Source organism: Gopherus evgoodei, unplaced genomic scaffold (genome assembly GCF_007399415.2).
Source record: "Gopherus evgoodei ecotype Sinaloan lineage unplaced genomic scaffold, rGopEvg1_v1.p scaffold_52_arrow_ctg1, whole genome shotgun sequence".
Taxonomy (NCBI): domain Eukaryota; kingdom Metazoa; phylum Chordata; order Testudines; family Testudinidae; genus Gopherus; species Gopherus evgoodei.
In genome coordinates, this window is record NW_022060073.1 from 10,845 (window position 1) to 25,711 (window position 14,867).

At 52.9% G+C, this 14,867-nt stretch overlaps 1 protein-coding gene across 2 annotated transcripts in view; it reads right to left on the reverse strand.

Moving 5' to 3' along the window:
- Window positions 1-933: 933 nt before the first annotated feature.
- The window catches only part of SEMA4F (ssemaphorin 4F), a 180,725-nt gene continuing 166,791 nt past the window's right edge, over window positions 934-14,867 (reverse strand). For both annotated transcript variants that reach the window (XM_030547104.1, XM_030547105.1), the window contains exons 13-14: window positions 4,021-4,079; window positions 934-3,195 (exon numbers count right to left, since the gene is read on the reverse strand). In XM_030547104.1, coding sequence (XP_030402964.1) covers window positions 2,573-3,195; window positions 4,021-4,079 — 682 coding nt within the window. In that variant the 3' untranslated portion in view covers window positions 934-2,572. The remainder of the gene's footprint in view (window positions 3,196-4,020; window positions 4,080-14,867) is intronic.

Genomic DNA, 14,867 nt, shown 5'->3' on the forward strand with positions numbered 1-14,867 from the left:
CTTCCTTTGGCTGTGCCTTGGGCTGCACCGGGGAGGATGAGCGGTGCTGGGGCCTACTTTGGCGCTCCAAAGCCAACTGCTGGCGGTGCTTGGCTGGCACCGGGTCTCCTGATGACTCCGGGGCACTCCAAATCGAGGAAGCTGGAGCCGACATCAGGCGCTCCAGGCCTGGTGCCTGCAGTGTGGCCTCCATCAACAACTGTTTCAGATGAAAGTCTCTCTTTCTTTGTTCTTGGCTTGAATGCCTTGCAAATTTTACACTGCTCCATTGGTGTGCTTCCCCCAGGCAATGTAGACAGGAGTCGTGGGGGTCACTAACCAGCATAGGCTTGTGGCACGTGGCACAAACCTTAAACCCATGGGCCTGTGGCATACCCCACAGCCCGGGGCGGCTGCTGGAAGCCTCCAAGCACCTAATCTACTAAGTGTCCACAACAAGGGAATGCTAACGAACTGATAACAGCTATGCAACTCTAAAGCTAAGGGATTGCTTCTCGTAGGAGAGCAGGAGGCTGTTCCAACGCTGCCACCGATGGTAAGGAGGAACTGGAGAGGGTCGGGCCAGCGGAGGTATATATGCACGGTGCAGTGGCGCCTCTCAGGCAAGCTGGCCTGATCGGAGCCGCTAAGGGAAAAAGTTTCTGACATTCGTGCACGTGGCGCGTGCACACCTAATGTGGAATGGACGTGAACAAGCACTCGAAGAACCACAAAACATCACTAGTAACAGAGCCCCGAAGAGTTTCTGTCTGCCAAGCTCCTTCACCCGCCTCCTACCAACACCCAGACAATGATTCTTTTTGACAGTAATTTTTAATAAATCACAAAATAAAAAAGTTTGATTAAAAACAGAAAACACAAAACAGCAAAATCAGCAGGTGACATTAATTTCACATTCAGTCCCACCCCCACCCCCACCCACTCCCCCAGCCACAGCAGGGGCCCATGGTAAGCTAAGAAAGGAGTTCTCACTGAGATTGCAAGACAAGCTGGGAAAGCTCCAGTGGCTGGAGATGCTGAACCAGCCTGTGAGGAAGCCAGACACGGCCAGTGGGCCTATTGAGGAAGCCAGAGAACAATGGAAGGTTGGGAGGGTCTCATTGAACTTGCTAAGGGAGATCGGAGTGGGAAAAGCTGCAAGTGGACACACACAGGAGTGGAAGACGTGTCCTCAGTCCAAGATGTGCAGATAGTCACCTGCAAGGAGAGGCTCATGGCAGTGACATGGGTGTGTGTCACACTTTTGCTAGAGACAAAGTCCAAAGCGGCTGTGACATTTCTAACAGAGGGAGATGCCCTCGGGTTCAGTGCTTTACAGCATGAATACCACAGCAACAAGCAATTCCACCTGACCTCACTGCTTGGAGGAAAAGCAGCTCTGGGAGAAGGTTTCAACTTACTCTCTGCAATGGCCTAGTCTCTCCTGTCTCAACATGCATAGCTACGATATTCCATAGTACCACTATGTCATTGGCTTTGATCATTCACATCTACCATAACACACTTGGCAAAACAGTGCTGGGCCTTCTCCAGCCCAGACACATAAGGATCCACATGGCTGTGGACTAAAGGCATGTGCAGTCAGGGCAGCTGCAGATTTTGGCATTATAGAATCAGCCACCATTCTTTCTGAAGAGTGTTACAGACTTCTGCACCTGGAGGACAACAACTGTTCTCAGAGGGCCACATGATCTCAAGGAGACTCTGCACCTGGTTTGAGTCACACCACATTCATGAGGATGGTGTTGGTTAACAGAAAGCACCACCAAGGCAGTCACTTGTCAACACTGGTCAAGAGATCTCCAGGGGCATTTACTGTCTCTTGCGTACCAGACTCCGAAGGCAGAGAAGACTCCACATAAACACAGAAGGCTTCGGTAAGTGCTGGCTGTGCATACTTCCTGCTCTTGAAGAAGCCAGTAGCAGGTCTCTACTACCACCCCTACAGCTGAGCAGGCAGCAGGGATAAGGGAGGAGGGGAATATTGTTCCAGGTAGCTCGGGTTACAGTCACAATCAAGGCTAATTTTAGCCAATACAATCACCACTTCCAGGGAATATCTACAGGATGCAGAGCCTAGGGACCCGGCCCTGGTGCATGTTTGCCAAGTAACACCACCAGGCTAGTAACACAGACTCCAATGGCCTGTTCCAAACAGCTTCACAGAGTTTGGGGGATCTGGGGCACAAGGACTCAAAGCCACTCAGCATGGAATTCTTTGGCCAGAGCCAGGAGGCTGCATGAAGGTTTTAGCAGAAATAAATCTGGGTGAGTCCCACTCTCAGACACACCAGCTCTGCTCACTGACCACAATGGGGCATCACACCAACTCCAGGCCTAGATGGTCGCATCAGTCAGATGGATTCTGAGAACAAGAACTCTGGTAATGACATGAAGTGTCTGTGCCCTTCTTCGCCTATTGGGGAAGCCACTGCCAGGCATGTCAATGATGGCTGTCCCCTTCCTCCCCCTAGGGGGCAGACACAGCCAGGGCTGTCAGTGATGGCTGTGCTCCACTAGGGGCAGGCATCGCCATGGGTGTTGGTGATGGATGTGCTCCCTTTGGGGGCTACTAAATGGAAGTTTCATCGCACTTGGCCAGTGGAACCCCCGTCAGGTAGATCCGGGCTTGATCTTTGTCCAGCTCATTGATGTAGAGGTGGGGGAAGCCGTTGAGGCTGCCATTCTTCTTAGCTGTAGCGAGCGGGTGGCGCTCATCTTCTGGGGAGCTGGGTGTGTGTGGCTCATGGCTGCAGCTAGTCGTATTCGACTGCATCAAATCCAGTCCATTTCTCTCACGGCTGAGCAGCTCCCTTTGGAGTCGCTCCCGTCGCTTCCTCTCGTAGATGAAGAAGCAGCCAGAGCCAGCAGCAAAGCCAAGGAAAAACAAGAGGATTCCCACCAGGACACTGTAGTTCCGCTCAGTTGTCTTCCAGGCGTTAGCAGAGCTGCTGCCCCTCACCAGGCTGTAGGAGGCGATCACACCCCCTGCTCCACCTTCCATGCACTCGCAGGTGTAATCACCAAGGGTCTTCTCTGTCACTGTGAACTCCAGCCCGTCGCTGCGCAAGGAATACACAGTGGCATCCTGGGAAGGTTTCTGCCACATGCAGGTTGCCCAGGCTGATGGTGGAGTACAGGGGAGCACAACCCGGGCAGCCAGAGACACTGGCACCTCGACTGTAACAGGCACATCTGCAAGTGGGATAGAAACACTGCATTGGGGCTGGAGCTGAACATGAGACAGGGCTCCTGCCATATGTGCTACTGATTCTCCATAGGCATGGGCAGCAGGAGAGGAGCATCCCCCAGCCCAGTCCAGTCCCATGGAAATAACAAGGGGGCAGCTGTATCCCCTAGAGACAAAAGAAGAGGGTACAAAGCATATGGCACAGGGACACTGGGGAGGTGAACCCATAGCCTGAGTTCCTCAGGGAAAGCACAATTCTAGGATCCCCTCTTTGGTGGAGTTTCTTCCTTCTTCCTCTCTTCAGAATAAGCCCTCCCCCCCATTCTGTTAGTCTTTCACAGGCCCCTCGCTATAGTACTGAAAGAGGCACCCCCCCAAACCCGAGCTATTCTATGCCCTTAACTCAGTCCAGAGCTACTCTGGTCTCCATGCCACTTTCTCCCTACTGCCAGCATCTGCTGCACTGGCACACAACCTGCCTCCACTGGCCCAGGCTGGGGGAAGGTGCATGATCCCAAACCAGTAGCAAGGTGGTCAATCAGGGCTCAGTACAGGCTGGCATCCTGACATGGCCCTTCTTCCCAGCTGCCACTGGTCCTGCCCGCTCCACAGCAGAGTCCCCCATGCACAACCCCTCCCCCCAGTTAGTCTATGCAAAGCCAGGCGTGGCTAAGGGATGTGCTTCCCCCTTCAGATATGGGAACACTGATCTCTGAGCCACAGCCACACTGCTCAGGAACCCCTCAGAGCCATACCCATCCAGGCCCTAACTCCCAAACTTCTCAGTGCTGTATGTGCTTCCAGCACTGAGCTGTCCTCAGGCCACATACCTTCTGTTCCCTGTGGACACAGTGTTAAGATGCTTAGAGACGTGAGGTCCTGGAGTAACCTGAGATGAGGCAGAAAAGCAGAGATCATGATGAAGTTCAGTGGCTGCTGCAGCCTCATCAGGAAATGACCCACCCAGCCCAGGTTCCCATGTGTAGGGGAGGCGAGTCTGGCTCTGCAGCAGGTGAGGAAGGGGGAAGCACATGGGGGGGGGGGAATCCTAGACTAGGGGATAAGCCTCCATTTCTGAGCAGCAAACTGTTACACGGGGGTCTTAGAGAGGGGCCCAAATGGCAGGAAATCCAGGGACAGAAATTAAAACTTCCAGTATCTGCAAGGGACAGAGGTTACCAGGCTACCATAGGATCAGAGCTTAAACCTGCCTGGGGACTGCCCCTCCCTGGGTGGAGGTCAGTTACTAGGAGGACTGAGAAGTGCTGTTTTCTAGGGGTTTACCTGCCCTATCTATCTCATTACCACCAGAAAACTGCCCTGCGCTCTGGTTTGTGTTCAGACACACACAACGGTACCAACACCAGGTTGAAAAGGAGGCAAGCTGGCCAGGAGTGTGTCTACTGGGAAAAGGGGAGTGAGAGGACAGTAACTGGGGCTGTCAGAAATGGGGATGTTGGCTGGTGGCAAAGGTGTGGGAGTAGGCTCAGGAAGGAATCATTCCCAGCAGAGGCTTGCAGCACTTTGTGCAGGGTCTAAGGATCTCAAAACATTTTATAGACTGACTGTCCTGTAACACAGAGAGCCTACAGCATTGCGCCTGGTGCAAGACATGAGGCCTGGACCAGCTGTGAACCAAAGTCAGGCCACGTATTACAGCACATGCCTATAAGTTCACTGTCAGGTAGATGAACTTGGCGACGGTGCTGCTAGCATTGCTAAAACACACTTAATATGTATGTAAACACGTTCCAAAAGGCTAGCACAATTACACCCCAACCCAACCCAAGATAAGATGGTTTGACAGAAGTGATGAATAAGGATGTTTTGTCTGAAACATTAGACGAAAGGTACAAGGGGAGGCAACAAACAGATGACAAGAAACATGTAAGGGGTAATGTAAGTTGTTTACCCCAGTTGGATGTCTCCGTCTATAAATGTTGGGATATCTCCCCATACCCTTTGTGTGGCTGAGGGGACAGCAGAAACACCTGCTGCTGACTGAGCCCTGGCCCTAGAGAGAGAAGGGCTACATGGAGGGTCAAAGTGAGCATCTTAGGCTAGCATAAACTGCCTGGAAGCGTGGGACCCACGGGGACAAGGTTGGAGCTTGCCACAATAGTTAAGACCCCGGCAGACTGTGAAGAGCTACAAAAGGAGCTCTCAATACTAGGTGACTGGGCAACAAAATGGCAGATGAAATTCAGTGCTGATAAATGCAAAGTCATGCACATTGGAAAGCATAATCACAACTAGACACACAAATTGATGGGGTCTAAATTAGCTGTTACCACTCAAGAAAGATCTTGGAGTCATTGTGGATAGTTCTCTGAAAACATCCACTCAATGTGCAGTGGTAGTCCAAAAAGCAAACAGAATGCTGGGAATTATTAAGAAAGAAATAGATAATAGGACAGAAAATATCATGTTGCCTTTATATAAATTCATGGTATGCCCACATCTTGAATATTGTGTGCAGATGTGGTCGTGTCATCTCAAAAAAAGATATATTGGAACTGGGCAAGGTTCAGAAAAGGGCAACAAAAGTGATTAGGGGTATAGAATGGCTTCCATATGAGGCAAGTTTAATAAGACTGGGACGTTTCAGCTTGGAAAAGAGATGGCTAAGAGGAGATATGATTGAAGTCTATAAAATCATGACTGGTGTAGAGGAAGTAGATAAGGAAGTGTTGTTTACTACTTCTCATAACACAAGAACTAGGGGTCACCAAATGAAATTAATAGGCAGCAGGTTTAAAACAAATAAAAAGAAGTATTCCTTCACACAATGCAGTGCCAACCTGTGGAACTCCTTGCCAGACGGTGTTGTGAAGGCCAAGATCATAACAGGGTTCAAAAAAAGAACTAGATAAATTCATGGAGGATAGGTCCATCAATGGCTATTAGCCAAGATGGGCAGGAATGGCGTCCCCTACCCTCTGTTTGCCAGAAGCTTGGAATGAGTGACAGGGGATGGGTCACCTGATTACTTCTTCTGTTCATTCTCTTGTCTGCTACCTGTTGGCTGGATCAGCCTGAAACCAGCCAAATCGAGGAGTTATTTTGGGGCAGGTCTCTGGCCTGTGTTATACAGGAGGTCAGACTAGATGAGCCCAATGGTATCTTCTATGATGGGACATGCCCCATTCCAGTGACAGCAAGCCTAATGAGCATCACTGCACTTAGGCAAAGCCAATTAGGTGCACTTGCAAAGCATGCGCTATCTGGAGAAGGTGAAGCTTGTCACAAAGCAGGGGGGAAGTTTGCCCAAGAGTCAAGGCTGCTAAAGACTTCCAAGGAGCCCAGCCCGAGGCAGTGACCAGACTTCCTTTCCCCCCAGTTTAGGGCAGTCAGACACTGCAGCCCAGGGAAGGACTCTGGACGTCTGCTCTCCATCAGTGCCCTATATCTGGACCTGAGGACCTGCACCAGGGACTGGAGCTAATTATACTCTGAAAGCACCATGGGAGTGAGGTTAAGTCCTACAGGGGGGTTCTGGGGGGGACCCAAGGGCAAGAGGCAATAGCTGAGCCCAGGCTAATACCTTCTGGCCATGGAATCTATGAATCAATCATACAGATATGGAAACAGCTGAAGACTGAGTTGCTGAGGTGAGCAATGACCACCGCCATACATTCTGTAATTGTCCCTGGGTCTGATGAAAAGCCAAAATGGAGTTGTGGTCTCCTACTACAAATCTTAAGTATTTCCTGTGGCCCAGATGAATTGAAACATGGAAATACGCATCCTGCATGTCAGCTTACCAGTTGTTGAGATCTGGAAATAGGTTAATAGAGACAAGGAATATTATACTGAACGTTATCTTTCTAATAAAGTTGTTTAACTTTCTTAAGTCCAGGATAGGCCTCAGTTCCCCTCTTTTTTGGAAATACTGAAAGTAGAATCCCTCCCTTTCTCCTGTGCTGTAAAGGGGCCTCCTCTATAGCTCCAACACCTAAAAGAGACTGCCCCTCCCGCAGCACTATGGTCTCATGAGAGGGGTACCTGAACAGGGGTGGGGGTAGGACAAGGACTGAAATCAGATGATGCATCCCCATTCCAAGTGTCTAAATCCCCATGATCACTAGTTATGGAGTTGCAGACATATAGGAATTGGGGAGGAGATGCCCAAAGAAAGGGATGGGTTGGGAAGAACCTGGTTGATGGATATTCAGCTCTCAAAGGAGTCACGTCAGCTGCTTTGAAAGGCCACAAAGACAGATGCTGCAGGGATTCACCTCAGAAATTGGTGATCTTTCTTTAAGGAGTCAGTTAGTACAGCTGTTCTTAGATAAAAATGCTTAGTAGTTTGCTATTTGCATTTATAGACTAGTCGCTGAGTACGTCTCCCTACCCAACAAGACTAGTCTTTCTGGCTCCTTATATTTTGGTGTGGCTTTGAACTGCTCTCAGACTGATTTATCCTTGTCAAGCCAGAACCAGGGAACACAGCACAGGGTGAGCAAAAATTCTGTTGGAATCCCTGTGAGAGCACATGGTGTTTGTGATCCATCCTCTGCAAAATAGGTGTCAGGGAAGCAGGCGTCTGCCAAAGGAGTTTGGCCAGGTCCTAGAATGCCTTGTCTCTAGGCACTGTTACAGCCAACTGCAGTATTTCTAGCTATCTAAGAGAGTTCTGAGGGGCATGGAGGCATCCATCTCTTGAGCTGACCTGACTTGAAATCTTGGGAGATGCACAGGCTGCCTTGAGCCTGTTTCTGAAACGTCACACAAAGGCTACAGAGGCTCATCCATGACTCTGATCACTACCCCGTGCTACTCATCCCCATGGGATCTGATGCTGCTGCCAGGACTGACCCTGAACAGATCAGTAGTGACTAAAGGGCTCTGGGAGTGAGACTGAAGAAGTCTGGGGAAGTGGTGCTTGTGACCTAGTGACTACTTGGTGTCAACAGGCAGAGGGCACAAGTGGGGCATAAGGGTTACAGGGATGGTCTGGTATCTGCGGACTAGTTTGGTCATGTCAGGTCATAGAATATCAGGGTTGGACGGGACCTCAGGAGGTCATCTAGTCCAACCCCCTGCTCAAAGCAGGACCAATTCCCAATTAAATCATCCCAGCCAGGGCTTTGTCAAGACCTACCTTGAAAACCTCTAAGGAAGGAGATTCCACCACCTCCCTAGGGAACCCATTCCAGTGCTTCACCACCCTCCTAGTGAATAAGTTTTTCCCAATATCCAACCTAAATCTCCCTCACTGCAACTTGAGACCATTACTCCTTGTACTGCCATCTGGTACCACTGAGAACAGACTCGAGCCATTCTCTTTGGAATCTCCTTTCAAGTAGTTGAAAGCAGCTATCAAATCCCCCCTCATTCTTCTCTTCTGCAGACTAAACAATCCCAGTTCCCTCAGCCTCTCCTCATAAGTCATGATTTGCTCCAGCCCCCTAATCATTTTTATTGCCCTCCGCTGGTCTCTTTCCAATTTTTCCACATCCTTCTTGTAGTGTGGGGCCCAAAACTGGACAGTACTCCAGATGAGGCCTCACCAATGTCAAATAGAGGGGAATGATCATGGCAATGCGCCTACTTATACAGCCCCATATGCCATTAGCCTTCTTGGCAACAAAGGCACACTGTTGACTTATATCCAGCTTCTCATCCACTGTAACCTCTAGGTCCTTTTCTGCAGAAAAGACGGTTACTCACCTTTGTAACTGTTGTTCTTCGAGATGTGTTGCTCATATCCCTTCCAGTTAGGTGTGCGCACCGCGCGTGCACGTTCATCGGAAGATTTTTACCCTAGCAACTCCAGTGGGTCAACAGGTCGCCCCCTGGAGTGGTGCTGCCATGGCGCTGGATATATACCCCTGCCAACCCGACCACTCCTCAGTTCCTTCTTGCCGGCTACTCCGACAGTGGGGAAGGAGGGCGGGTGGAATGGATATGAGCAACACATCTCAAAGAACAACAGTTACAAAGGTGAGTAACCGTCTTTTCTTCTTTAAGTGACTGCTCATATCCATTCCAGTTAGATGATTCCCAAGCCTTACCTAGGCGGTGGGGTCGGAGAGAGATGTCGCAGAGTGCAACACGGTGGAGCCGAAGGCTGCGTCATCCCTAGATTGTTGAACCAGGGTGTAGTGGGAAGCGAAGGTATGGACAGAAGACCAGGTTGCTGCCCGGCAGATTTCCTGAATGGGCACGTGAGCAAGAAAAGCAGCCGATGAGTCTTGAGCCCTGATGGACTGCGCAGTCACGTGGCCCGGGAGTGTGTGCGCCAATTCATAACAGGCGCGGATGCAGGATGTTACCTACGAGGAAATTCTCTGCGAGGAGACGGGTAACCCCTTGACACGTTCCGCCACCACAACAAAGAGTTGTGGGGTTTTGCAGAATGGCTTAGTTCGCTCTATGTAAAAGGCGAGCGCCCTACTGACGTCCAGTGAGTGTAGCTGCTGCTCCCTGCAAGTCGAATGGGGTTTTGGGAAGAAGACAGGTAGGAAGATCTCCTGGTTAACATGGAAAACCGATACCACCTTGGGGAGAAAGGCTGGGTGCGGTCTCAGCTGCACCTTGTCCCTGTGGAACACAGTATACGGGGGATCTACCATGAGGGCCCAAAGCTCCTTGACCCGTCTCGCTGATGTGATGGCCACCAGGAAAGCGGTTTTCCATGAGAGGTAGAGAAGGGAGCAAGTCGCTAATGGTTCAAATGGAGGGGACATGAGCCAGGTCAGAACCAGGTTAAGGTCCCAGGTAGGGGCAGGGCGGCGAACCTGGGGGTAGAGACGCTCCAAGCCCTTAAGGCATCTAGTCACCATAGGGTGAGAGAACACCGAGTGGCCATCCCTCCCGGGTGAAAAGTGGAGATGGCTGCCAGGTGAACCCGGAGAGATGATATTGCTAGGCCCTGTTGCTTGAGGGACCAGATGTAGTCTAAGATATTAGCAATGGAGACTCGGTGGGAAGGAAACTCCGTTCCGCGCACCAGCAGGTGAAGCACTTCCATTTGGCTGAATACGTCGCTCTAGTGGAAGGCTTCCTGCTGCCCAGGAGCACCTGCCGCACTGGGGTAGAGCAACGGAGCTCAGACCGGGTCAGCCACTCAGGAGCCACGCCATGAGGTGGAGCGATTGAAGGTCCGGGTGATGGAACTTGCCGTGGTCCTGAGTGATCAGGTCCACATGAAGGGGCAACGGGACAGGGTCGGCTATGGAAAGGTCCAGCAGCATGGAGTACCAGTGCTGCCGAGGCCACGCTGGAGCTATCATGATCAAGCGGGCCCTGTCTCCGCACACCTTCAATAGGACCTTGTGGACGAGCGGAAACGGTGGAAAGGCATAGAGCAGGTGCGTAGTCCAAGGAACAAGGAAGGCGTCTGCCACCGAATCCGGTGAGAGGCCTTGAAAGGAGCAGAACATCTGGCATTTCCTGTTCCTGTGGGATGTGAAGAGGTCCATTCGGGGAAACCCCCACCTCCGGAAGAGCGAAAGAGCAACGTCCGGGCGAAGGGACCATTCATGGGACAGGAAGGACCTGCTGAGATGATCCGCCAGCATGTTCCGAACCCCTGGGAGAAAGGACGTGATGAGGTGAATAGAATGGGCTATACAGAAGTCCCAGAGCTGTAAGGTCTCTTGACACATGGGAGAGGATCTCGTGCAGCCCTGCTAGTTTATATAATACATGGTCGTCGTGTTGTCGGTGAATACCGAGACACAACGGCCCTGCAGATGGTGACGGAATGCCTGACAAGCAAGGCGGACCGCTCTCAACTCCCGGATGTTGATGTGGAGGGCTAGCTCGAGAGGTGACCACAGGCCTTGGGTTTGCAGGAGCCCGAGGTGCGCCCCCCAACCCAGGGAGGAGACATCTGTTGTCAGGGACACCAAGGGTTGGGGGGGATGGAACGGGAGCCCCGCACACACCACGGAAGGGTCCAGCCACCACTGGAGGGAGTCCAAGAAGCCCTGGAGAATTGTGACAACCATGTCAATTGGATCTCTGGCCAGACGGTATTGTGCGTTGAGTCAGGACTGGAGGAGTCTTAGGCAGAGCCTTGCATAGTTCATTATGAACGTGCAGGCCACCATGTGGCCCAGGAGGGTAAGGCAGGTGCGCACCGAGGTCAGGGGCGCTGCTTGCAGTCTCCGTATGATGGCTGCCATAGTTTGGAACCTCGACAGAGGCGGAGAGGCTTTGGCAAGAGTGAAGTCCAGGGTGGCGCCTATGAACTCTATCCTCTGTGTGGGGATTAGCGTTGATTTCTCCACACTGATCAGTAGACCTAGGCTTAAGAACAGGTTCTTGACAATGCAGATGTGCCTGAGGACTTGCGCCTCGGAAGTCCCCCAGATAAGCCAGTCATCTAGGTATGGGAATACGTGTATACGACTGCGGCGAAGGTGGGCGACAACTACAGCCATACACTTGGTGAACACTCTTGGGGCTGTAGATAGGCCGAACGGGAGGACCGCGAATTGGAAATGTTGCCGGTTGACCACAAACCGGAGGAACCTCCTGTGGGGTGGGAAGATGGCTATATGAAAGTAGGCATCTTGCATGTCGAGGGCGGCGTACCAGTCTCCAGGATCCAGGGATGGGATAATGGTCCCCAGGGATACCCTACGGAACTTCAACTTTACTAGGTATCTGTTGAGTTCCCTCAGATCGAGAATAGGTCTGAGACCTCCCTTCGCCTTGGGGATTAGAAAGTAATGGGAATAAAACCCCTTGCCCTGCTCAAACTCGGGAACCTCCTCTTTGGCTCCTTTGGGGAGGAGCGCTCGCACCTCCTGTAGGAGGAGTTGCTAGTGAGAGGGGTCCCTGAAGAGGGACGAGGGAGGGTGGTGGGAGGGAGGGTTTAAAACAAATTGCAGGTGGTATCCAAGTTCCACCGTGCGTAAGACCCAGTGGCTCGATGTTAGCTGGGACCACGTAGGGAGAAAAGACGGTTGGAAAATGGAGGGGATGGATCCATCAACGAAACTGGTACAATTCCCTTGGGCGCACCTTCAAAAGGAAGGCTTCGGCCCGGAAGAAGGCTTGGAGTGGTTCTGGTTCTGGCCTCCTTGGTTGCTGGATTGTCTGCGGCGACCATTCCTGCCTCGCCATCTGGCGAAGTCCTGCCTCTGCCGGGGTTGGGGGTAAGGCCGGTGTTGTTGCTGTGGCTGGAAGGGTCTGCGCTGGGTAACGGGTGTATGCGCATAAAGACCCTATTGTCTTTTAGGCTTTGCAGCCTAGGGTCAGTTTTGTTGGAGAACAGGCCTTGGCCTTCAAATGGGAGGTCTTGGATGGTATACTGGAGTTCCGGGAGGAGGCTGGAGACCAGCAACCATGAGATACGGCGCATGGTAACGCCAGATGCCAGAGTACGTGCAGCTGAATCCGCGGCATCTAGGGCAGCCTGCAGGGAATTTCTCGCGACCTTTTTGCCCTCATCAAGGATCACGGAGAACTCCTGACGTGCTTTCCGAGGGAGCAGCTCCTTAAATTTGTCCGCTGCGGCCTACGTGTTATAGTTGTAGCAGCTAAGGAGGGCCTGCTGATTAGAGACGCGGAGCTGGAGGGCCCCCGCAGAGTAGACTTTTCGGCCGAGTAAGTCCATGTGTCTCGCCTCCTTAGATTTTGGGGCCGGGGCCTGCTGACCATGTCGCTCCCTCTCGTTCACAGATTGGATGACGAGGGAACAAGGGGGAGGGTGGACATACAAGTATTCATACCCCTTTGAGGGGACCATGTATTTATGTTCCACCCCTCGAGCAGCGGGGGGAACAGAAGCCAGAGACTGCCAGATGGTAGTGGCGTTGGCTTGAATGGTTTTAATAAACGGAAGGGCCACCCTAGTGGGGGCATCCGCTGACAATATGTCCACCACTGGATCTTGTATCTCCGAGACCGCCTCGGCCTGCAGGTTCATGTTCTGTGCAACACGCCTGAGGAGGTCCTGGTGCGCCCTAAGGTCAAGTGGAGGCGGGCTGGCAGATGATGTTCCAGCCACAGCCTCGTCCGGAGAGGATGAAGAGGAGAGACATGGGAGGAGCGGGTCTGCGGAGGGCTCTGCCTGAAGAACTGCATCCGACTCCGCAGGGGGGTTGGGGTCTTGAGGCTGGGACAACCTTTCCTCCGTGGGAGGGGGAGGAGGACGGGAAATCGTGGCCTCAGGAACCCTGTGCTCCGAGACATTGGAACGTGATGGACCCGGCTGAAGGCCTTGGGTTTGATGGTACTCCCAAGGCGTCCAGAACCCCCACTGCTGCGGTCCATGCTCTCAAGGCTGGGGTTCGTGGAACAAGGTAGTAAGTACATCTGTGTCCGGGGCATATAGGCTATCCGCTGAGAAGACACAGACGGCTGGCGGGACGGCCGGGGGGGGCCCGAACGAGGTTAGTATGGGTCCCTCGCCCTCATTGGTGGAGACCTCCTCGGTGCCGGAGACCGGTACTGGGAGTCATAACGGTGCCGAGATTGCGACCGGGACCTGCCACCAGCTCGGTGCTGGGAGGTCGATCGGGATCGGGAACGCCAACGGCGCGAGCAGCTGCAGGAGTCTTGGTGCCAGTAGTGATGACTAGAACCGGAGCGGTGCCGAGTACCAGGAGGTGGATCTGCGCCGCGAGTACGACCGGTACCGCCGTGGTGAGCGGTGCCGGGACTGCGAGTGGCGCCTCGATTGAGATCTTCCACGGGACCTGGAGCGGTGCCGGGACCTAGGTGGAGATCGGTGTCGGCCCGCCGACTCCAGGGACGGAGGTCTCATGGCTGCCGGCTTGCCTCTAGATTGAAGAACCCGCACCAGCAGTGCTGGGGGTTGAGGGAGAGCAGACTCGGTCATTGCGATAAGGTCCCTGGCCGACGAGAATGTTTCTGGCGTACAGGGGACCGTCAGCTCGACCACGGGTCTCATCGGGGAGCTCACCAAGACCGGACTCGACAGATCTCTCGGGCCCAGAGTCGACGGTATCACTGGCGTCGGGGCCGCGGCAGGAGTCGGTGCCAGGCGGTCCGCACGAGCCTGCTTCGCAGGAGTAGAGGCAGCTGATGTTCTTCTGTCGGGACCCTGCGCCGGGGAAGGCCGGTGCCGAGGCATCTTTGTGGTGCCAGCGCGGTCCGGTGCCGGCGCGGTGTCGGCACTCGGTGCCGAGGAAGGAGGGTTAAGAGTTGCCTCCATAAGGAAAGTCTTCAAACGATGGTCTCTCTCCTTCTTGGTCCGTAGCTTGAAGGCCTTACAAATGCGGCACTTCTCAGATATGTGCGATTCCCCCAGGCACTTTAGGCAGGCGTCGTGGGGATTGCTCATGGGCATCGGCTTTTTGCAGGCCGAGCACGGCTTGAATCCCGGCAAACCGAGCATGAGCCCGGGCACTGGGTGCGGGGAAGGACTAGAGCCCGAACCTGCTAAACTATATACAATAACTAATTGACAACTATGAACTAATTACTCTATACACTAACGATAACTATATCCAACAAGTGAACAAGGAGAAGCTAGTACATGGAGGACAGCTATGCCACGCTCCACAGTTCCAACGACCGACACGTTGGTAAGAAGTAACTGAGGAGTGGACGGGCCGGTAGGGGTATATATCAGGCGCCATAGGGGTGCCACTCCAGGGGGTGACCTGCCGACCTACCGGAGTTGCTAGAGTAAAAATCTTCCGACGAATGTGCACGCACGGCGCGCGCACCTAACTGGAATGGATATGAGCAA